The 23,996-nt window shown below is 42.7% G+C and overlaps 1 protein-coding gene across 5 annotated transcripts in view; it reads left to right on the top strand.

Annotated features, from left to right (window-relative positions):
- Positions 1–23,996, top strand: part of Ttn (titin) — a 262,706-nt gene that overhangs the window by 182,792 nt on the left and 55,918 nt on the right. For all 5 annotated transcript variants that reach the window (XM_060390411.1, XM_060390412.1, XM_060390413.1 and 2 more), the window contains 38 exons: positions 93–389; positions 493–777; positions 903–1,196; positions 2,252–2,551; positions 2,644–2,952; positions 3,045–3,235; positions 3,595–4,024; positions 5,158–5,466; positions 5,589–5,737; positions 5,819–5,851; positions 5,946–6,075; positions 6,168–6,467; positions 6,561–6,878; positions 7,815–8,111; positions 8,224–8,523; positions 8,619–8,933; positions 9,028–9,176; positions 9,873–10,023; positions 10,112–10,393; positions 11,184–11,486; positions 12,025–12,327; positions 12,426–12,707; positions 12,811–13,110; positions 13,201–13,503; positions 13,592–13,900; positions 14,020–14,301; positions 14,413–14,712; positions 14,801–15,094; positions 15,181–18,147; positions 18,705–19,025; positions 19,122–19,406; positions 19,511–19,810; positions 20,091–20,393; positions 20,772–21,047; positions 21,158–21,457; positions 21,608–21,910; positions 22,167–22,466; positions 23,343–23,630. In XM_060390411.1, the coding sequence (XP_060246394.1) occupies positions 93–389; positions 493–777; positions 903–1,196; positions 2,252–2,551; positions 2,644–2,952; positions 3,045–3,235; positions 3,595–4,024; positions 5,158–5,466; positions 5,589–5,737; positions 5,819–5,851; positions 5,946–6,075; positions 6,168–6,467; positions 6,561–6,878; positions 7,815–8,111; positions 8,224–8,523; positions 8,619–8,933; positions 9,028–9,176; positions 9,873–10,023; positions 10,112–10,393; positions 11,184–11,486; positions 12,025–12,327; positions 12,426–12,707; positions 12,811–13,110; positions 13,201–13,503; positions 13,592–13,900; positions 14,020–14,301; positions 14,413–14,712; positions 14,801–15,094; positions 15,181–18,147; positions 18,705–19,025; positions 19,122–19,406; positions 19,511–19,810; positions 20,091–20,393; positions 20,772–21,047; positions 21,158–21,457; positions 21,608–21,910; positions 22,167–22,466; positions 23,343–23,630 (13,158 nt within the window). The remainder of the gene's footprint in view (positions 1–92; positions 390–492; positions 778–902; positions 1,197–2,251; positions 2,552–2,643; positions 2,953–3,044; positions 3,236–3,594; positions 4,025–5,157; positions 5,467–5,588; positions 5,738–5,818; positions 5,852–5,945; positions 6,076–6,167; positions 6,468–6,560; positions 6,879–7,814; positions 8,112–8,223; positions 8,524–8,618; positions 8,934–9,027; positions 9,177–9,872; positions 10,024–10,111; positions 10,394–11,183; positions 11,487–12,024; positions 12,328–12,425; positions 12,708–12,810; positions 13,111–13,200; positions 13,504–13,591; positions 13,901–14,019; positions 14,302–14,412; positions 14,713–14,800; positions 15,095–15,180; positions 18,148–18,704; positions 19,026–19,121; positions 19,407–19,510; positions 19,811–20,090; positions 20,394–20,771; positions 21,048–21,157; positions 21,458–21,607; positions 21,911–22,166; positions 22,467–23,342; positions 23,631–23,996) is intronic.

Here is a 23,996-nt window from a genome sequence, read left to right on the forward strand (position 1 = left end):
TAACCCCTTCAGAAGACGGGGTGGGAGCACAGTGTACCCCACATTTGGAAGGCATCGGTGAATCTGACCTGCGTATTCTGCACTCATCCTAGCACCGCCTGGGCCACCTGTCCCCAGAGTTGCTGACACCAGCTCTACAACCATTGAACTGGAGTGGGAGCCCCCAGCTTTCAATGGTGGCGGCGAGATTATTGGCTACTTTGTCGACAAGCAGTTGGTTGGCACGAATGAGTGGTCTCGCTGCACAGAGAAGATGATCAAAGTGCGTCAGTTCACCGTCAAAGAAATCCGCGAGGGGGCCGATTACAAACTTCGCGTGAGTGCTGTCAATGCGGCCGGCGAAGGGCCGCCTGGAGAAACGGAACCTGTTACTGTGGCTGAACCACAAGGTAGCTCAAGTTCTCTGGGGGGAGGGCAAATGGGTATTTCTCAACGTGAGACCACATTTTGTTCTTCCTCGCACTAATGTACGTGGCTGTTCTCCTTCGACAGAGCCTCCGAATGTGGAGCTGGATGTTTCTGTCAAGGGCGGAATACAAATCATGGCTGGGAAGACTCTTAGAATTCCAGCTGTGGTGACAGGCCGTCCGGTGCCCACAAAAGTATGGACCATAGAAGAAGGGGAGCTGGACAAGGAACGTGTTGTAATAGAGAATGTTGGAACCAAATCTGAACTAATTATCAAGAATGCACTGAGAAAAGACCACGGCAGATATGTGATCACGGCGACAAATAGCTGTGGTACCAAATTTGCGGCAGTCCGGGTTGAAGTGTTTGGTAAGGAGTGTTTTGTGGATTTTCATAGGGTTCTTTTCATGTGATGTGATCTTCCTATATTGATTGTTTTTTGTTTATTTGTTTGTGTGTTTTTTTGTTTTCTTGGTTACTGTTTAATTTTCCAGATGTCCCGGGCCCAGTTCTTGATCTCAAACCTGTTGTAACAAACAGAAAGATGTGTCTGCTTAATTGGTCTGATCCAGCAGATGATGGGGGAAGTGATATCACAGGGTTTATAATTGAAAGAAAGGATGCCAAGATGCACACTTGGAGACAACCCATCGAGACCGACAGATCTAAATGTGACATCACAGGTCTTATAGAGGGACAAGAATACAAGTTCCGTGTCATTGCCAAGAACAAGTTTGGTTGTGGGCCTCCAGTTGAAATAGGACCAATTCTTGCAGTTGATCCACTAGGTAAGAAAAGACTTCCACTGTATGCGCTAAATATTCTGCTCATCGATGTGTAGAGAATTTTCTGAGAATTACAGCTCAAAACACCCAACACACTCAAGATCTTAGACCAGCTAGAGGGCAATCAAGAAAATCAGATATCTACTAGCAATTTTAAAGATGCCGCATTTGCTAAATTTCCGTATAATTTTGCTTTAAGTATGTAAATTATGCAAAGTGGTCTGTGCCAAAAATTTTAGACCAACCAAGTCTTGGTAATAACCTACAAATAATTTAGAAGCATTTAGTCTTTCCAATATTATATACTAAGGAAAATTAAATATAACAATGTAGTAGTTATATAGAATTCAATTTGTTGCTTTTCAAACACATATATACAATATACATATATATGATATATATATGTCAGATGATTGCCATATGATAAATGATTTAGTTTTACTACACTGCTAAGAAGTCTCCACACTGGAAGAATAGAGAAACCCAATTAGGCACGACAAAGAACAGGAAAAATAAAGTCCATTAACTTCAGGTTGTGGTGGAGGCCTCAGACTAGATTCCCTGGCTTCTGTCTGCAGTAGCAGTCAGCTAGAATGGGATAGTCAGAACCAATTCTTAAGTACACAGAACCCTTGTGGTATTTCATAAATGATTTTTCTAGGAGGCAATATGACTCAATGGGTGTTCAGTAACCACATCTACTGTCTGGTCACAAAAGAAAAAAACAGCTTCGCTCTCTGCTGGCACTCAAAGCGGGGCTTCAAACACAGATTTTCCTAGTTTTGTAGAATTAGAAGTTTTGTCAGTATCACAGAGAAACAATCTAAAATACTAAATACAAAACACATGTACGCATATCCTTGACTTATTTTTAATTAATGGTTTTGATGAGACATTCACTAAGAATAAAATGCTGTTAGTGAGAACAGCTATTGTGACTGTATTTGAAAATAGTTTTGAAACTCCAATTAATCTATTTTTAACACAAACAGGAAAATATTGTTTCTTATGCAAATACTTATTTCATCCTCACCATTTCCAATTGCTTCTGCTCTAAGGCCCTCCAACATCTCCTGAAAGGCTTACGTATACAGAGAGGACAAAATCCACTATCACACTTGACTGGAAGGAGCCCCGCAGTGATGGGGGAAGCCCCGTCCAAGGGTATATCATTGAAAAACGCCGCCACGACAAACCTGACTTTGAAAGAGTCAACAAGAGACTCTGCCCAACCACATCATTTCTGGTTGAGAACCTTGATGAGCACCAGATGTATGAGTTTCGTGTCAAAGCTGTCAATGACATTGGTGAAAGCGAACCATCTCTGCCTCTTAACGTGGTCATACAAGATGATGAAGGTATGGATTCCGTCCTTATGCCATTGGATGCTCTTTATGGTTACTTGAGGGAACAGCCTTATGACTGTTTTCCTCTTTCCTTCATTTTGCAGTCCCTCCAACTATCAAGCTGCGCCTGGCTGTTCGAGGAGACACGATCAAAGTTAAGGCCGGAGAGCCGGTCAACATCCCTGCAGATGTGACGGGACTCCCCATGCCTAAGATTGAGTGGTCCAAGAATGAGAAAGTGATTGAGAAACCCACTGACGCGCTTCAGATAACCAAGGAAGAAGTATCCCGAAGTGAGGCGAAGACCGAGCTCAGCATCCCCAAGGCAGTCAGGGAGGACAAAGGCACTTACACAATTACAGCTTCCAATCGTCTTGGCTCCGTGTTCCGCAATGTTCACGTGGAGGTATATGGTAAGTGGCTCGCCTCCTGTGCGGGAAGGGAAGCCACCTTCCTACTTCCTGTTTAAGAGTAAGTTCTCAGTCCCCTTGCTGTTCATTTCCAGATCGTCCATCTCCACCCAGAAACCTCGCTGTTACCGACATTAAAGCTGAGTCCTGCTACCTGACGTGGGATGCCCCTCTTGACAATGGGGGCAGTGAAATCACCCATTACGTCATTGACAAACGTGATGCCAGCAGGAAAAAGTCTGAATGGGAAGAGGTCACTAACACTGCTGTTGAGAGAAGATACGGGGTAAATGCTTCCAACTCTATGCACATTAATAGGACGTATTTCTGGTTTGATAGCACTTTTAATGTAACTTAAGAATTTAAGGATCAAACTCACAATCCCACATAAGCAGCATCTATTTGTTACCTTGGCATTTATCACTTTGCACATAAGGCCATTGAGCAAATGCTACTTATTGTGCTCTAACTCAAAATCTACTAGAAACTGATGTCTTGTTTTTAAGAGGTTTTTCTTTTCCTCTCTATCCTGCGATTTAAGTCTGTGTGTTTACTTCTTATGGCGATCCATCCCCAAATAAATTGAGTTTTAAAATAAGTAAAACGTCAACCCAAGCTGATTTCTTTATTCGCCTGACTTTCTAGATCTGGAAACTTATCCCCAATGGTCAGTACGAGTTCCGGGTGAGGGCAGTGAATAAATATGGAATCAGTGATGAATGCAAATCAGACAAAGTCGTCATTCAAGATCCTTATCGCCTCCCTGGACCTCCTGGAAAACCAAAGGTCTTAGAACGCACCAAAGGCTCTATGCTTGTGAGCTGGACTCCTCCTTTGGACAACGGAGGTTCTCCAATTACTGGCTACTGGCTAGAGAAGAGAGAGGAAGGGGGCGCCTACTGGTCACGTGTTAGCCGAGCACCAATCACCAAAGTAGGACTGAAAGGTGTGGAGTTCAATGTCCCACGTTTGATTGAAGGAGTGAAATATCAGTTTAGAGCCATGGCAATAAATGCTGCAGGAATTGGCCCTCCCAGCGAACCGTCAGACCCAGCGGTTGCCGGGGATCCCATATGTAAGTATTTTTTTTTTCTTGGACCCATTTCTAATGGGTAAAGTGACTAAGTAGTTTACTCATAAATTTCTCATATTTTCATTAGTACCATGCATAGCGAAGCATGTACATATACACATACATACATAAAATAGTTTTTGAATTCTTAGATTAAAGCTAGTGTTTTTGTTTTTTTTTTTTTAACCACAACAATAAGGATGTGCATTCCAGGCTTAGAGTTCAAAAGTCTATCTCATTAGTTATGGAAATTGTTTTTCCCCATTAAGCAGACAGACACTCTTGTAAGAATTCAATTAAAAAAAGGAAAATGTGAACAAAGATATTACATTCTCAGGCATAATACCTGAGGTCAAATAATGAAAAATCTTGCTGGATCATATATTAGCAGATTGTCTCAGAAATTAAAGTACTGTGATTTTCATAGTTCAGTGCAGTTTCTAAATAATACCCAATTGGAGTCTCTGAAGAAACGCTTGAACTGTTTCTTTTAAAGATTTAAGGCACCTGCATGCTTTAGAGAGCAAATATATAATAAGGTAGTCACATTTTCATTTAGAAAATTAGTATGGAACATGAACTGGCCAAGAGTCTAGACTAGACACACAGAAGGGGGAAAGATTTAAAGCAAACAGGCAAATGGAATAAAAGAGTTTCATCCATTGTTAGGCGCCATAAGAATGATGAGCAGAAACATTGGTTCTGATTGATTCTGCCCCTAAAGTGCATCAAGATTAGTTTGTATGCAGAGGTTTTCCCAGCTAGTGATGAAAATATTTTTAATTTTCATATTGCAGGAAGCAAAATTTTTAGTTGCAAACAACTTTTCAAAGGAAAATACACTGCTAAATCTCTGCAGTAGGATCTCAGAAGTAAAATGGCTTTTCACCAATGGAGTGCTCACAGACTATCAATGTAGCCAGGGAGAGCAATAATCCTTTTCCCAGGGACTTGTTCGCTTTCTGTTTTCTGCATTAATACTAAAAATATGCTCTTATTTGTTATACTTTTCTAGCATTTCATTTTAATATTATAATAGACTACAATAAATGTCTTATAGAGTGAAAGTCTTATGATATATGTAAAAGTAGCATCCCTTTACTTCAAAATGTGATATGATGTTTGTTCCTTATTAGACCCTCCTGGGGCACCTTCTTGCCCAGAGGTTAAAGATAAAACAAAATCGAGCATCTCGCTAGGATGGAAACCTCCAGCCAAAGACGGTGGCAGCCCCATCAAAGGCTACATTGTAGAAATGCAAGAGGAAGGTACCACTGACTGGAAAAGAGTCAATGAACCTGACAAACTTCTCACTACCTGTGAATGTGTGGTGCCCAATCTGAAAGAACTCAGGAAGTACAGGTTCAGAGTGAAAGCTGTCAATGAAGCTGGTGAATCTGAACCAAGTGACACAACTGGAGAGATCCCTGCCACGGATATCCAAGGTGCTCATTCTTGTCAGCTTTTATGTCCACCTTTGGCTCAGCTGGTGACATTAATGTACTGGGGATAACTTACCTCTCCGATAATTTAGCTAACTGCTGTCCTATTATTCATGGCATTCCAGAGGTTCCAGAGGTTTTCATTGACATTGGAGCACAAGACTGCCTGGTTTGTAAAGCTGGCTCCCAGATCAGGATCCCTGCTGTCATCAAGGGACGCCCAACACCGAAGTCATCTTGGGAATTTGACGGAAAGGCAAAGAAGGCAATGAAGGTAATAGTTGCAAGATTTTGGTGTCTTCCATTGACTAACTGGAAACAGTATTTAAAATGTAATTGTCTTCTTTCCTAACAGGATGGAGTCCATGATATACCTGAAGATGCACAGGTAAGAGGCAATAGCCTAATGAGTCAGGGCTATGATTGGCCTTAGTAATGCTGTAATTTCATTCAATGGATAACTACAATTCTTCTCCATATAGCTGGAGACTGCCGAAAACTCCTCAGTCATCATTATCCCAGAGTGTATTCGAGCTCACTCGGGCAAATACAGCATCACAGCCAAGAATAAAGCAGGACAGAAAACTGCCAACTGCAGAGTTAAAGTCATGGGTAAGAAAGACTTTTGTCATTATGACAGAATCAAAGCAAATTGCTTTAAACATCCAAAGGATGGTGCTTATGCTGTGGTTTGCAACCAACAGATGCACCAGGCCCTCCCAAAGATCTGAAGGTCAGTGACATCACAAGAGGTAGTTGCCGCCTCTCGTGGAAGATGCCAGATGATGACGGAGGAGACAGGATCAAAGGCTACGTGATTGAGAAGAAGACAATTGATGGGAAAGCCTGGACGAAAGTCAATCCAAACTGCGGAAGCACCACCTTTGTGGTGCCAGATCTCATCTCTGAGCAGCAGTACTTCTTCCGTGTGCGAGCAGAAAACCGTTTCGGAATTGGCCCACCTGCAGAAACCATTCAGAGGACCACTGCCAGAGACCCAATATGTAAGTTTTAAAACGCCAGTTCAAAAATCTCGTCTCGAGAATGAGCCACATTATTCACAGCTGTGCTTAACAATTCCTACACCGTTTTTACAGATCCTCCTGACCCTCCCATTAAACTCAAGATTGGTCTTATTACAAAGAACACAGTACATCTGTCATGGAAACCTCCAAAGAATGATGGGGGCTCTCCTGTCACCCACTATATTGTTGAGTGTCTCGCCTGGGACCCCACGGGGAAGAAGAAAGAAGCATGGAGACAGTGCAATAAGCGTGATGTGGAGGAGCTGGAATTCACTGTTGAAGACCTTGTTGAAGGTGGGGAATATGAATTCAGAGTCAAAGCTGTCAACGAGGCCGGGGTCAGCAAGCCTTCAGCCACTGTTGGTCCTGTGACTGTCAAAGACCAGACATGTACGTATTTAACAGAGAATTTCCTTCTCTGGGATTGCTTTCCTGGGACCCTAATAATAAAGACACAGTGCATCCATCTGCCAGGGTGTCCCTGTGGGCTGCATGGAGGCATGGACACATTCTCCAATCACTTATGACCCCATTGTGGACAGAATTAGCAAATATCCTCCCATATTGCTTTTGCTACAAACAAGAAACCTGTAACTTTCTTCTAATTTTCTGCAAGGCAAGCTGTCTTATTTATCAGAAATTAAGGGAACTAAAGGGGCAGCAAGCAAGTAATTTGCTCAGCACCTGATAAGACCAATTCATCTTTCCGAACAAGGCTTAACCTCTATTTGAGAAAACCCACGTTAGTTTGGAAGATAAGATACATATAGAAAAGTCTCTTCAAATGACTGTTACCATCGCAACCACTGTGTGTTTATTTGGTCTTGTGATTGTGCCAATCCTTTCTGCACCCTCATAGTAAATTTGTAGAAAAGTAAAAAAGCGTTTGGCTTCTACCAGCAATCATATTTCTTATAAAATTCTCATCAGAGCATCTACGTGAGCATGAAAATGACTTCATGACTCTGAAAACTACTAAAGGAAAACATCATGCCCAAAGTGCCAAGCAAAACTCACTGTGATCTTCACTCCTTGCTCCCCTTTGTCAGAATTTTTATGTGTATAATAAGGCATGACAAGGGAGAGACAATAGAAAATAGGGGTCTGTGTGTAGATCCAATTCAGGATAGCTACATGCAACTGCCCGCAAACTAGTGGAACAGTGTTTAAAAAATAAAAAAGAAACCCATTCTTTATATTAGCTTGGACGATTAGGTCTGAATTCCATCAACCCAAATAGTCTATAGCCACAGCGAATTCCACTCTCTGTTTCTTAGTGCTTCTTACTCCTTCTATTAACGTTTGTCCTTGTTGTTAATAATCTAGGCCCACCGTCAATTGAGCTAAAAGAATTCATGGAAGTTGAAGAAGGGACTGATGTTAACATCGTGGCCAAAATTAAAGGAGTGCCGTTCCCGACTCTCACCTGGTTTAAAGCGCCCCCAAAGAAGCCTGATAGCAAGGAACCTGTTGTCTATGACGCCCACGTCAACAAACAGGTGGTGGATGACACTTGCACCCTAGTTATTCCTCAGTCCCGCCGGAGTGACACTGGCCTATATTCTATTACAGCCGTCAACAACCTGGGTACAGCATCAAAGGAGATGAGACTGAACGTTCTTGGTAATGATTGCACTGTTTGGTTACAACTACGTGGGGATTTTTAAGTCATAAATAAAATTTGGCGTTAAAAGCATTCAACTAATAAAATATCCTTTTTAAAAACTCTCTTTAGGTCGTCCTGGACCCCCTGTGGGACCCATAAAGTTTGAATCTATTTCAGCAGATCAAATGACATTGTCTTGGCTCCCACCTAAAGATGATGGTGGGTCTAAGATTACAAACTATGTCATAGAGAAAAGAGAAGCCAACAGAAAGACATGGGTACGTGTCTCCAGTGAGCCTAAAGAGTGCATGTACACCATTCCCAAATTGCTAGAAGGCCATGAATACGTATTCCGCATCATGGCCCAGAATAAATATGGCATTGGAGAACCACTTGACAGTGAACCAGAAACAGCACGCAACCTCTTCTGTAAGTATGACAACAGTTTCACATATGACGCCACCCTTTGCGTTTGCTTTTGTTTTTAAGATAACATCTTTTCAACTAATGTACTTTTCTCACAGCTGTCCCGGGAGCTCCAGATAAACCAACAGTGAGCAGTGTCACCCGTAACTCCATGACTGTCAACTGGGAAGAGCCAGAATATGACGGAGGCTCTCCTGTGACTGGGTATTGGTTAGAAATGAAAGACACCACTTCAAAGAGATGGAAGAGAGTTAACCGAGACCCGATCAAAGCCATGACTCTGGGTGTTTCTTATAAAGTGACTGGTCTTATCGAAGGTTCAGACTATCAGTTCCGGGTATATGCAATCAATGCTGCTGGAGTGGGTCCAGCAAGTCTTCCCTCAGATCCGGTGACTGCGAGAGATCCAGTTGGTAAGCCATTAAACCATTCTTTCCAAGTAATAATCATAATGTCTCCAAAAGTACATAGAAATCAAGAATGCTGATGTGTCCTGGCTCTTTCCAGCTCCCCCTGGTCCTCCATTCCCCAAAGTGACAGACTGGACAAAGTCATCTGTGGACTTAGAATGGTCTCCTCCCCTAAAAGATGGTGGATCCAAAGTAACTGGATACATTGTTGAATATAAGGAAGAAGGAAAAGACGAATGGGAAAAGGTAGCTAAAAACATTCTTTAAGGATATGTGCTGTGAATGTGTTTTAAATAGTTATTCTCAAGCCCATTTGTTTCTGCCTATATTTTAGATTAAAAACATCAGAAAAATAACTTTATGTCAAAATAATCAGGTCAGGAGTAGGAAGGGCCAAGAAGTTCCTATATTGAGTATCGAAATAGAAAGAATATGTTCTAGCGTTCAATAGCACAGCATGATGGCTATAGTTTACAACGATTTATCATAGATTTTATTTTAAAAAACTGGAAGGGTTTGAAATCTCCCAACAGGTAGAAATGTTAAATATTTAAGGAGATGGAAATGTTATTGCCAGCTTTTTACACATGATAGATTATTACACTGTGAGTAGAGTTGTGATAGATCAATTAAAACTAAAAATTAAGCAATCAGAAGTTGTCATGTTATTCACTTATCTTTGGTTATGAATCCTGGAGAGATGGAGCAAATGAACGGTACAGTTTTTTCTATCATTTGCCACTAATTTTTAAAATCAATTTTCTGGCAACAAATTCACTCACTATCTATAATGTCGATCTTTAAAGCCTCCTGAGAAGGGTGGGTAGGTAGCAGTTATACTTGAGAAGGTTACTAAAGCAGCAGCGTCACGCATCAGATATAGTACACATCTTTATATTAGAAGTACTCTAATTATAAAATATTTGCTGTTTTTCCCCCCAGGGTAAAGATAAAGAAGTAAGAGGCACAAAACTCGTTGTGACCGGATTAAAAGAAGGAGCATTCTACAAGTTCCGAGTGAGAGCCGTCAACATTGCTGGTGCCGGGGAACCTGGAGAAGTCACAGATGTTATTGAAATGAAGGACAGAATTGGTAATCACCAGTACTTCTGCCGTGTATCGCTATTTGTGCTATCTGTTGAGACACGGAAGTCACATTTGCCATTTTCAATTGTTCCCAGTGGTGCCCGACCTTCAGCTTGATGCCAGCGTCAGAGACAGAATAGTGGTCCATGCTGGAGGGGTGATCCGAATCATCGCTTATGTGTCTGGGAAGCCGCCTCCAACTGTCACGTGGAGCATGAACGAAAGAGCCCTGCCTCAAGAAGCCGCCATTGAGACCACAGCCATTAGCTCATCCATGGTCATCAAGAACTGCCAGCGGAGCCATCAAGGCGTGTACTCTCTCCTTGCCAAAAATGAAGGCGGAGAAAGAAAGAAGACAATTATTGTTGATGTATTAGGTAAAAACTTTCAATTTGTCTATGCAACATTTTATTTTATTATTTTATTTTTCAAGGTAAAATTCTCACTGTGTAGACCAGGCTGGCCTCAACCTCAGAGCTCTGGCTGCCCCTGCCTGCCCAAGTGCTGGGATTAAAGGCCTGTACCACTGTGCCCAGAAATGCAACTTTTTAGAAATCAGCATTTTGATTATATCTATAACCTACCCCCATCTCCAGAAGATGGTGGTGGCTCTCCAGTCACCAACTATGTCATTCAGAAGTGGGAGGCTGACCACAGAGCATGGACCCCTGTGACATACATGGTTACTCAACAAAATGCTACTGTACAACATCTTATTCAAGGAAAATCCTTTTTTATTCTATTTTTTTATTAAAACATGGTAGCACAAACCTACTTCATTTTAAAATCCCAACTATTTCAGAGGCTAAGATAAGAAAATTGTGAGATCAAGGCCAGACTAGGCAATACAGTGAGGGAGGGAGGAAGGGAGGGAGGGAGAGAAGGAGGGAAATAGATAGGTAGATAGATAGATAAGATGGATAGATGGATGGATGGATGAATGATAGATGTTAGAAAAGAAGCAGACAGACAGACATAGATAATAGAAATTATGGACATAGAGGTAGATGTGGTTAAATATCATAAGCAAAACAGGAAAAAAATCTTCATTAAAAAGCACAAAAATATTACTTTCTTTGATAGCATACTTTTACCTCCACTTTGAAAGGTAACATGTTGATTGAACATTGGAGACAGATGGCTTAAAATCGTTCCTCTTGTCCCCAGATGTTCCAGGACCTGTTGGAATACCATTCCTCTCTGACAACCTAACCAATGACTCCTGCAAACTGACGTGGTTCTCTCCAGAAGATGACGGTGGCTCTCCAATCACCAACTATGTCATTCAGAAGCGGGAGGCTGACCGCAGAGCATGGACCCCTGTGACATACACGGTCACGCGACAGAATGCTACTGTACAGGGTCTTATTCAAGGAAAATCCTACTTTTTCCGAATTGCAGCTGAAAATAGTATTGGCATGGGCCCATTTGTTGAGACACCAAATGCCCTTGTCATCAGAGATCCAATAAGTAAGTAAAATTGAAAACCAGTGTATGATTAACCACTTTGCTATTCATTTACTGCAACAATATGGTGCACACGTGTGTGTGTGTGTGTGCGAGTCATACGTGTTACCATCTGTCAAGCATTAAGACAGCTGTACAGTATCTGATGTCATTGTATTTGTGACTATGAAAGAAATGGCAGGCATGTGTCTGAGTCATGAAATTCCTTCCCTGGGATGATTCCCTGCCATCTGTTTGTTGCTGTCGTTTTGGAAGGTTCCCATTCAATGACATAAGTAAAAACTGAGTCATTTTTCTAACTCTCAAACTGCTAACCCTAATGATCTTTTGATATTTAATCCGAATGAGGCTTGATTTCCTCATGTAACAGTTGAGAGCACTGGATCCTTGCAATCTAGTCTCCCCCTGATGCTTCTATGGCGAGAACAGTCTTGAGATTCATTGAAGCAGATAGTTTCGTTTTTAAAACTAATCCTCTGGAAACGGTGCTATGCCACTGTTCTACCTCCTCACTGTGTCACTCTTCTCATTGTGACTACAGCTGTACCAGAGAGACCCGAGGACCTGGAAGTCAAAGAAGTCACTAAGAGCACCGTGTCTTTGACTTGGAACCCTCCCAAGTACGATGGTGGATCCGAAATTATTAACTATGTCCTAGAAAGCCGCCTCATTGGCACTGAGAAGTTCCACAGGGTGACAAACGACAACCTTATGAGCAGAAAATACACAGTTAAAGACTTAAAAGAAGGTGACACCTACGAGTACCGTGTCAGCGCGGTCAATATTGTTGGACAAGGCAAGCCGTCATTTTGCACCAAGCCAATCACTTGCAAGGATGAGCTGGGTATGTATCTTCTACAGTTTGTGCTTTGAAAACTTCCACGTGTACAGCTTTATCATAGGATAGCAAAAATGACTCCTGTCTATAATTCTCAATTTTAGCTCCACCAACACTGGACCTTGACTTCAGAGATAAGCTTACAGTCCGAGTTGGTGAAGCTTTCGCCCTCACTGGCCGTTACTCAGGCAAACCAAAGCCTAAAGTAGATTGGTTCAAAGATGAAGTTGACATACTGGAAGACGATCGTACACACATTAAGACCACTCTCACCACACTTGCTCTTGAGAAGACCAAAGCCAAACGCTCAGATTCTGGAAAATACTGTGTGGTCGTGGAGAACAGTACAGGCTCCAGGAAAGGTTTCTGTCAAGTCAATGTTGTTGGTAAGTTCTATTTATCAAGGTTAATAGGCCCTTTTTGTCCTTTTAAGAAGCAGAAGTGATAATGTTTTGTGCTGACTTCTTTTTGTGTTGTTCTTTTCTGCAGACCGTCCTGGGCCGCCGGTAGGACCTGTCACTTTTGACGAGGTGACCAAAGAATACATGATTATTTCTTGGAAGCCACCTCTAGATGATGGAGGAAGTGAAATCACCAATTACATTATTGAGAAGAAGGAGCTGGGTAAAGACATTTGGATGCCTGTGACATCTGCCAGTGCCAAAACAACATGCAAGGTTCCAAAACTGCTGGAAGGAAAGGATTATATCTTCCGGATTCACGCTGAGAATCTGTATGGAATAAGTGACCCTCTGGTGTCTGATTCAATGAAAGCCAAAGATCGTTTCAGTATGTGCTGTGGTGGGGGATGGGCCAAGGCTCGACATAGGGAATGGGCAGCCTTAAACACTTACTACATCTTGCTAACATCTATTACAGGAGTTCCTGATGCACCCGAGCAGCCAGTTGTCACAGAGGTCACCAAAGACTCTGCATTAGTAACCTGGAACAAGCCAAATGACGGAGGAAAGCCCATCACAAACTACATCCTGGAAAAGAGGGAAACTATGTCTAAACGATGGGTTAGAGTTACCAAAGAGCCCATCCATCCATACACTAAGTTTAGGGTGCCTGACCTTCTAGAAGGATGCCAGTATGAATTCCGGGTTTCTGCAGAAAATGAAATTGGTGTTGGAGAGCCAAGTCCACCATCCAAACCAGTCTTTGCTAGAGATCCAATTGGTACAGTTTTAAATCATTCATTCAGTTTTCATATTATCCAGCTTTTCTCCACTGCATTTTAATCTATTTTTTTTTCTTTTATTTGTAGCCAAACCAAGCCCACCTATTAACCCTGAAGCAATAGACACAACATGTAATTCAGTTGATCTAACTTGGCAGCCACCACGTCATGATGGTGGGAGCAAGATACTGGGCTATATTGTGGAGTACCAGAAAGTTGGAGATGAAGAGTGGAGACGAGCCAATCATACTCCAGAGTCATGCCCTGAAACTAAATATAAAGTCACTGGTCTCAGGGATGGTCAGAGCTATAAGTTCCGAGTGCTAGCAGTCAACGAGGCTGGTGAATCAGACCCAGCCCAAGTTCCTGAACCAGTTCTAGTAAAGGACCGACTTGGTAAGAGAAATGCTTGTGATCTGCAATTGTGGAAAAAAATAGGTGTCTGCTGTACAGGCAGTATTATTATTCTAGTGTGCACTAATGAATCCAACCTGAAGGCATTTCCTCTATTGTAGAACCTCCTGAGCTGATCCTTGATGCCAACATGGCAAGAGAACAACACATTAGGGTTGGTGACACGCTGAGACTTAGTGCCATCATAAAAGGAGTGCCATTCCCGAAGGTAACTTGGAAAAAAGGAGACAGAGAGGCTCCCACAAAAGCACAGATTGATGTGACTCCGGTTGGAAGCAAGCTTGAAATCCGTAATGCTGCCCATGAAGATGGTGGAATCTATTCTCTAACTGTGGAGAATCCGGCTGGTTCCAAAACGGTCTCAGTAAAAGTGTTGGTCTTAGGTATGTATTTTAATATTTGAGCCACACACACACAAAAAAAAAAAAGCAACAACAAAAAAACCTCAAGTACACATTTTTCTTGTCACTTAACTATTATTTAATACTTTTCAGATAAACCTGGGCCACCTAGAGATCTGGAAGTCAGTGAAATCAGAAAGGACTCTTGTTACCTTACTTGGAAGGAACCACTGGATGATGGTGGCTCTGTTATAACCAATTATGTGGTCGAGAGGAAAGATGTTGCCGCTGCTCAGTGGTCCCCTCTTTCAACCACATCAAAGAAGAAGAGCCATATGGCTAAACATCTGAACGAAGGAAATCAGTACCTCTTCCGGGTAGCTGCTGAGAACCAGTATGGACGTGGTCCTTTTGTTGAAACGCCTAAGCCCATCAAGGCTCTGGATCCTCTCCGTGAGTTACTGTCTCGGATTATAGAATTACAGTTTGATGAGATCTGGGATTGTCACTCACTCATCATAACCTTTCTTTTCTCTCAAAGATCCCCCAGGGCCACCCAAGGACCTGCACCACGTGGATGTCGACAAGACTGAAGTCTCTCTGGTTTGGAATAAACCAGATCGTGATGGCGGCTCTCCAATCACAGGATACTTAGTGGAGTATCAAGAAGAAGGTGCCCAGGACTGGATTAAGTTCAAGACTGTGAAGAACTTAGAGTGTGTTGTTACCGGCTTACAGCAAGGAAAGACCTATAGATTCCGTGTAAAAGCTGAAAATATCATAGGTCTTGGTCTTCCTGATACAACTATCCCAATAGAATGTCAGGAAAAACTAGGTGACTTTTGGCATCTTTATTTCATTTCTTCAATTTATTCATACTGTGAAAAGTCAAAATCTAACGGCCCCATGTTTTCTTTGCAGTGCCTCCATCTGTGGAATTAGATGTAAAGTTGATCGAAGGGCTCGTGGTAAAGGCTGGGACCACAGTGAGGTTCCCTGCCATCGTAAGAGGTGTGCCTGTTCCTACCGCAAAGTGGGCAGCTGATGGGACCGAGATTAGCACAGATGACCACTACACAGTTGAGACTGACAGCTTCTCGTCAGTGTTGACCATCAAGAACTGCTTAAGGAAGGACACTGGGGAATATCAACTCACAGTCTCCAATGCAGCTGGCACCAAAACCGTAGCTGTCCATCTTACTGTTCTTGATGTGCCCGGCCCACCAACAGGTCCCATTAATATTCTGGATGTCACCCCTGAATACATGACCATCTCCTGGCAGCCGCCGAAGGATGATGGAGGGAGCCCAGTAATAAATTACATTGTTGAGAAACAGGATACAAGGAAAGGCACATGGGGAGTCGTGTCTGCAGGAAGCAGTAAGCTGAAGCTGAAGGTCCCACACCTCCAAAAGGGCTGTGAATATGTTTTCAGAGTCAAAGCAGAGAACAAGATGGGTGTCGGTCCTCCTCTTGACTCCATACCTACTGTTGCTAAACACAAGTTCAATCCTCCATCTCCTCCGGGTAAACCAGTGGTAACAGACATTACTGAGAATGCTGCCACGGTGTCCTGGACCCTGCCAAAATCTGATGGTGGCAGTCCAATAACTGGCTATTATGTAGAACGCCGGGAAATCACTGGCAAATGGGTGCGGGTCAACAAAACACCTATTGCTGACCTCAAGTTCAGGGTGACTGGGCTCTATGAGGGAAATACATATGAATTTAGGGTTTTTGCTGAAAATCTTGCTGGATTAAGCAATCCATCCCCAAGTTCTGACCCAATAAAAGCTTGCAGGCCCATCAAGCCACCAGGTCCACCCATAAATCCTAAACTGAAAGACAAGAGCAAAGAATCTGCTGACTTGGTGTGGACCAAGCCCCTCAGCGACGGTGGCAGCCCCATTCTCGGCTACGTCGTAGAGTGTCAGAAACCTGGCACAGCACAGTGGGATCGGATTAACAAAGATGACCTCATCAGGCAGTGTGCCGTCAGGGTGCCCGGACTGATCGAGGGGAATGAGTACAGATTCCGCATAAGAGCAGCTAACACCGTGGGTGAGGGAGAGCCAAGAGAACTCGCAGAATCTGTGATTGCCAAAGACATCCTTCATCCTCCGGAAGTAGAGCTTGATGTTACATGCCGTGATGTCATTACCGTCCGGGTAGGTCAAACTATCCGCATCCTTGCTCGAGTCAAAGGCAGACCTGAGCCAGACATAACTTGGTCCAAGGAGGGCAAAGTGCTGGGCAAAGACAAACGGGTTGACCTCATTCGTGATCTACCTCGTGTCGAGTTACAAATTAAAGAAGCTGTCAGAGCTGACCACGGCAAGTATATCATCTCCGCTAAGAATAGCAGTGGGCATGCGCAAGGGTCAGCCATTGTTAACGTCCTCGACAGACCTGGGCCTTGCCAGAATCTGAAGGTTACCAATGTAACCAAGGAAAATTGCACAATTTCTTGGGAAAACCCATTAGATAACGGTGGCTCGGAAATTACAAATTTCATAGTAGAATATCGTAAACCAAATCAGAAAGGCTGGTCAATTGTTGCTTCAGATGTCACCAAGAGATTGATCAAGGCCAACCTCTTAGCCAACAATGAATACTATTTCCGGGTTTGTGCAGAGAATAAAGTAGGCGTCGGGCCAACCATTGAAACAAAGACTCCAATTCTGGCCATCAACCCTATTGACAGGCCGGGCGAGCCTGAAAACCTTCATATCGCAGATAAAGGAAAGACGTTTGTCTATCTAAAGTGGCGACGGCCTGATTACGATGGTGGCAGCCCAAATCTCTCGTACCATGTCGAGAGGAGGCTGAAGGGCTCTGCCGACTGGGAAAGAGTACACAAAGGAAGCATTAAGGAAACCCACTACATGGTTGACAAGTGTGTTGAAAACCAGATCTATGAGTTCAGAGTACAAACCAAGAATGAGGGTGGAGAAAGTGACTGGGTAAGGACAGAGGAAGTTGTTGTGAAGGAAGACTTACAGAAGCCAGTGCTTGATCTAAAATTGAGTGGGGTGCTAACGGTCAAAGCAGGGGACACCATCAGACTGGAGGCAGGGGTGAGAGGCAAACCTTTCCCGGAAGTTGCCTGGACCAAAGACAAAGATGCTGCAGATTTAACAAAGTCACCAAGGGTCAAGATTGACACCAGTGCCGAGTCCTCGAAATTCTCCCTCACCAAAGCAAGGCGGAGCGATGGTGGCAAATATGTGGTCACAGCCACTAACACAGCCGGCAGTTTTGTGGCCTATGCTACAGTCATCGTTTTAGATAAGCCTGGTCCTGTAAGAAACCTGAAAATCACTGATGTGTCCAGCGACAGGTGTACTCTCCGCTGGGATCCACCAGAAGATGATGGTGGCTGCGAAATACAAAATTATATTCTAGAAAAATGTGAGAGCAAGAGAATGGTGTGGTCTACCTATTCTGCTAATGTCTTGACGCCAGGTGCCACAGTGACTCGTCTCATAGAAGGAAACGAATACATTTTTAGAGTCCGTGCAGAAAACAAAATAGGCACAGGACCTCCAACAGAAAGTAAACCAGTCATCGCAAAGACCAAGTATGACAGACCCGGCCGCCCTGACCCGCCAGAGGTCACTAAAGTAAGCAAAGAAGAGATGACTGTGGTCTGGAACGCCCCCGAATACGATGGAGGGAAGTCTATCACAGGGTACTATTTGGAGAGAAAAGAAAAGCATGCAGTCCGCTGGGTCCCTGTGAACAAGAGTGCCATCCCCGAGCGACGCATGAAAGTACAGAATCTCCTCCCAGGGCATGAGTACCAGTTCCGTGTCAAGGCAGAAAATGAAGTTGGCATTGGAGAACCAAGCTTACCATCAAGACCAGTGGTGGCAAAAGATCCCATAGGTAAGATGCTCCCACTTTTTATTAAACCAATTTTTAAAATTATGTGTGGAAGTATCTGACAAAAGTTCGCTCCATATTTTTAGAACCACATTTTTGCTAACATCTCTCCAAACAGACCTTTTATCCCATTGATATATATATATATATATATATATATATATATATATGCATATATGCATGTATATATATATGTATACATATATGCAGTGGTATATTTTAATTTTTAGAAAGAAAAATAAGTCTTTGGAGTTGAAAGACTAAACTGACCTTGTTTGGATTGAAAATTAACCATAAAATTATCACATCCTGGAATTCACCGGCCAGCCAGTCTAGCCAGTTGGCAAGCAATAGTTTCAGCGGTAGACCCTGTATCAAACAATAAGATGAAGAGCAATACAGGAGGGCACTCAGGGTTGATCTCTGGCCTACACATGTATGAGCTCATGTGTCCACACACCCAAACAGGAGAACACACGTACAGCAAACACAGAGAAAAGAGCAGGATCACTGGTATAATTAATTGCATGTACATTCATTTTTATATAATTTTTTTTCAGAACCGCCTGGTCCACCAACCAATTTCAAAGTGGTCGATACAAGCAAACATTCCATCACTCTCGCATGGGGAAAGCCAGTCTATGATGGCGGTGCACCAATAATTGGGTATGTTGTCGAAATGAGACCCAAAAAGGCAGATGCCTCACCTGATGAGGGCTGGAAGAGGTGCAATGCTGCGGCCCAGCTTGTTCGTATGGAATTCACGGTCACCAGTTTGGATGAGAACCAGGAATATGAGTTCAGGGTGTGTGCCCAAAACCAGGTTGGCATCGGGCGCCCTGCAGAACTGAAGGAAGCCATCAAACCCAAGGAAATCCTAGGTGAGGCCTAGAGTGGCAGACGCTCCTCCCCGTTAATTCGCATGGGCTTTCCCCCTTGTCTGAAGAGTCAGCTCATGTCTTTGATGTCATTTGCAGAGCCTCCAGAGATTGACTTGGATGCCAGCATGAGAAAACTGGTCGTAGTGAGAGCAGGCTGCCCAATTCGACTATTTGCAATAGTGAGAGGACGACCCGCCCCCAAGGTCACATGGCGCAAAGTGGGTATTGATAATGTGGTCAGAAGAGGACAAGTTGATCTAGTTGACACCATGGCCTTCCTTGTCATCCCCAATTCCACCCGGGATGATTCTGGAAAATACTCCTTGACCCTTGTGAACCCAGCAGGAGAAAAGGCCGTTTTTGTGAATGTCAAAGTACTAGGTGCGTTATCCGAAAGCTTTATTTTCTTTTTCTCTGCTCCAAAACCAAACGAGTTAATAAGAATGCTGCTAAGACATGTATTCTGAGTCTTTGGCTCTTTACAGATACACCTGGACCTGTGTCTGATTTAAAAGTCTCTGATGTCACTAAAACATCATGCCATGTGTCCTGGGGCCCTCCGGAAAATGATGGTGGGAGCCAAGTGACACATTATATCGTGGAGAAACGTGAGGCAGAAAGAAAAACATGGTCGACGGTTACCCCTGAAGTGAAGAAAACAAGCTTCAATGTAACCAACCTTGTTCCTGGAAACGAATATTTCTTCCGAGTAACCGCTGTGAATGAATATGGCCCTGGTGTCCCAACAGACATCCCCAAACCTGTGCTTGCATCAGATCCTCTCAGTAAGCAATCTCCTTTTGTCCTCCTTTTGACTCCAGTCCTCTAGTTTAACAAGGCCATGAGAGGAGTGTGATTATAATCTACTGGAAGGAACTTGTGAAATCTGAATAGCGCAGTAAATATCTAACTCTAGCACAGGCTTGTGTTAGTTGCTTCATCTTACACTTTATTTCCAACATGTTGAACTATACGTCCCATATACTTCGGAACAAAGGTCATACTGAAACTCTTACATACATTAGCAAAGTTTTCTAAATTTTCTAAATTCTGTTTTTCTTCTAGGTGAGCCAGATCCTCCAAGAAAACTTGAAGTGACGGAAATGACCAAGAACAGTGCGACACTGGCCTGGTTACCTCCATTGCGTGATGGGGGTGCTAAAATTGACGGCTATATCATCAGTTACAGAGAAGAAGACCAGCCTGCAGATCGCTGGACAGAGTACTCGGTGGTCAAAGACCTCAGCCTTGTTGTCACTGGCCTAAAGGAAGGAAAGAAATATAAATTTAGGGTTGCAGCTAGAAATGCTGTTGGAGTCAGCTTGCCAAGAGAGGCCGAAGGTGTCTATGAAGCCAAAGAACAGCTGTGTAAGTTTGCTTTTTTGTCATTTTCTATGTACAGATATTTAGCCTGCATGAATGTCTGTTATTCCTATCTGGCTTTTCTGAGTAGTTTCTAAACTAGGTAAATAGGTTTATCTTTGTAAATAGCCATTGCTTCCTTTATACTATGTGACAAAAAGCTGGTTTAAGTTCACATTTCTCCTTGAATTACCAAGCTCTGTATACACAGAAAACTGTACTATACTTACATATGCTATATCTGATATTTTCTATTGCATTAAAGAATTTCTGAAAATGTTAGTTATAAATGTGGTCATTAATTTGAAACCCCTAGTGGGCTACAGTCCGAAGAACCCAGAAAAATTCCCCTCCTAAGGAATGGGTTTTTGTGTTTGCTTTCAGTGCCACCAAAGATCCTCATGCCCGAGCAAATCACTATTAAGGCTGGGAAGAAACTCCGAGTTGAAGCTCATGTGTACGGGAAGCCTAACCCCATCTGTAAATGGAAGAAAGGAGATGATGACGTTGTCACGTCCAGCCACCTGGCCATCCATAAAGGAGACAACTCCTCAGTTCTGATCATAAAAGATGTCACCAGGAAAGACAGTGGTTACTATAGCCTCACAGCAGAGAACAGCTCCGGGACAGACACCCAGAAAATCAAAGTAATCGTCATGGGTAAGTTACACATAAGACAGGTGGCCATGAAAATATGGAGATCATTGCTTTTTTTTTTTTTTTCTATTAAACCTCTGTTCTTACATTTCTTTTCTTCTTGGTTTATACAGATGCTCCTGGCCCCCCGCAGCCTCCATTTGACATTGCTGACATAGATGCTGATGCTTGCTCCCTATCTTGGCACATCCCTCTTGAGGATGGAGGCAGTAACATCACCAATTACATAGTAGAGAAATGCGATGTAAGCCGTGGGGACTGGGTCACAGCTCTAGCATCAGTCACCAAGACTTCCTGCAGGGTTGGAAAGCTGATCCCTGGCCAGGAGTATATCTTCCGGGTCCGTGCTGAAAACAGATTTGGCATTTCAGAGCCTCTCACATCTCCAAAGATGCTTGCTAAGTTCCCATTTGGTAAGGGTTTTGTTGTGTGTGTGAGGAAAAAAAAAATATATATATATGTATATATATATATACGATATATATATCATATATATGTGTGTGTGTGTTTTGGAGGCTGTTAGTTTAAAGCAGAAACTGACACTTCCTTATCTTTATCTCTAGATGTTCCTAGTGAGCCAAAGAATGCACGGGTCACAAAAGTCAACAAAGACTGCATATTTGTGAAATGGGACAGACCAGACAGTGATGGAGGAAGCCCCATCACTGGTTACCTGATTGAACGCAAAGAAAGAAACAGTTTGCTCTGGGTAAAAGCTAATGACACGGTTGTCCGGTCAACTGAGTATCCTTGTGCTGGCCTCGTAGAAGGTCTAGAATATTCCTTCAGAATCTATGCCCTAAACAAAGCTGGATCCAGTCCGCCTAGCAAACCAACAGAATATGTAACTGCAAGGATGCCAGTGGGTAAGTAAACAGCATTTTGAATTTAAGAGACACATTCAAATCCTGCTTCTGAAAGTTCACTTCCATCCTAGAACAGGCCCTAATTCTTTACATTGTCTTTCCTGTGTGTAAATGCATAGAAAGCACTCCAAACTAGATACTGGATGGATGGCTGATGTGAGATGATTGTTATCCTGTGGACATCACAGGGGTGATGCTGTGAGCTTAAACTCCTGCTCATTGAGATCAACACTGAGAATACTTCTTTTGGCTTTAGATCCCCCAGGGAAACCTGAAGTTGTTGATGTCACCAAAAATACTGCATCCCTTATCTGGGCCCGTCCAAAACATGATGGAGGCAGCAAAATTATTGGCTATTTTGTAGAAGCTTGCAAGCTCCCTGGTGATAAGTGGGTTCGGTGCAATACCACACCTCACCAGGTTCCCCTGGAAGAGTACACGGCTACGGGGTTAGAAGAGAATGCTCAGTATCAGTTTAGAGCAATTGCAAAGACTGCTGTGAACATCAGCCAGCCTTCTGAGCCTTCTGACCCGGTGACCATTCTTGCAGAAAATGGTAAGATTCTATTGCATACTATAATACCTACAGCATCTATGATGGTTGTGTCTCCTGACCAAAAAAACAAAACGAACAAAAACTAAATCTTATCCATGGGAAGGGAAAAAAAATGATAGGGAGTTTGCTTTGTAGACTAAATTTGCACAGCACTAAAAACTATGCTTATGAACAGTCTTCATAAGCAAAACAAAAAGACAAGTTTCAAAACTAAGGACTGAAAGACTTGAATCATACATATTCACAGAAAGATGGCAAAGAAACAATAAAATGATAGTGCTGAAACTCGAGTCTTGGGATTATGGGAATTTACTTTTTTCTATTTGCAGTATTGTCAAATTTTTATATTAAACTTACTTAACTTTCATAATAAATATATAGCTTAAAATTAAATGGCAGAAGGAAGGGGGATAAGAAAGAGAGAATATCAGAGTTTCAGCCTGACAGGAAGAATCAATTTTGATGATCTACTGTCATGAATGGCACCATAGTTTATACTTTATTATAGAGCTCAAGGTTACTTCTGGTGTTTTCCTCACACCTATAAAAATGCTGACTGAGTACATGAGGTGACCGTTGTCTGAGTGTGCTTGACTGAATAATTCCACAATCCACACTTACATCAAAATATTGTACCCATAAATGTATATAATGATTATTGAATAAAGATATCATTGTAGGACTGGGTACAGCAGCTGTAGCTCAGTGGTACAGCACTTGCCTAGCATATATGAAGACCTGGGTTCAATCCTGATACTAAAAGTAAATAACTACTATTGAGATAAAATCTCCTTGATGAAACAAAAATTCTTGTTACTGATAACTGCGTAATACAGTGTTGCATACATTAATATCCTCACTCTTCTTTCTTTCTAGTTCCTCCAAGGATAGAACTCAGTGTCGAAATGAAGTCTTTGCTTACCGTGAAAGCTGGGACTAATGTCTGCTTGGACGCTACTGTCTTTGGTAAACCAATGCCAACAGTTTCTTGGAAGAAAGATGGCACACCAATAAAACCAGCCGAAGGCATAAAGATGGCAATGAAGCGGAACTTGTGTACCTTGGAGCTATTCAGTGTGAACCGGAAGGACTCTGGAGACTATACCATCACTGCCGAAAATTCCAGTGGTTCCAAATCAGCCACCATTAAGCTTAAAGTACTAGGTAATCAAACATTTGATTATGGTTCCATGTTTCACTTAGCCTGAAGGACTGTAAATAAGCTTACAAGCCGGACATGGCAATGAACTCCTATAATCCCAGTATCTAGGAGTCCTAAACCAGCCTGTTGTGCATGATGCCCTGTCTCAAGCACAGCCACAATAAAAAGACATTTCCTAACAACAAAAGTAATAGTATCACAGAATGGTGTTTTTGATCTCTAAAGAGTATTAGTCACACAGTCCGGCGCTCTAGGTCTCGGAAGAGCGGGGTAACTTGTAGAGTGACACAGGATTGGATGACAATATAGAGAGCATAGCCCGCTCTCTGGACCTCTTCCTTCCAATCATCCCCCTTTAGGAAAGCCCT

This window comes from Meriones unguiculatus, chromosome 8 (genome assembly GCF_030254825.1).
Source record: "Meriones unguiculatus strain TT.TT164.6M chromosome 8, Bangor_MerUng_6.1, whole genome shotgun sequence".
Taxonomy (NCBI): domain Eukaryota; kingdom Metazoa; phylum Chordata; class Mammalia; order Rodentia; family Muridae; genus Meriones; species Meriones unguiculatus.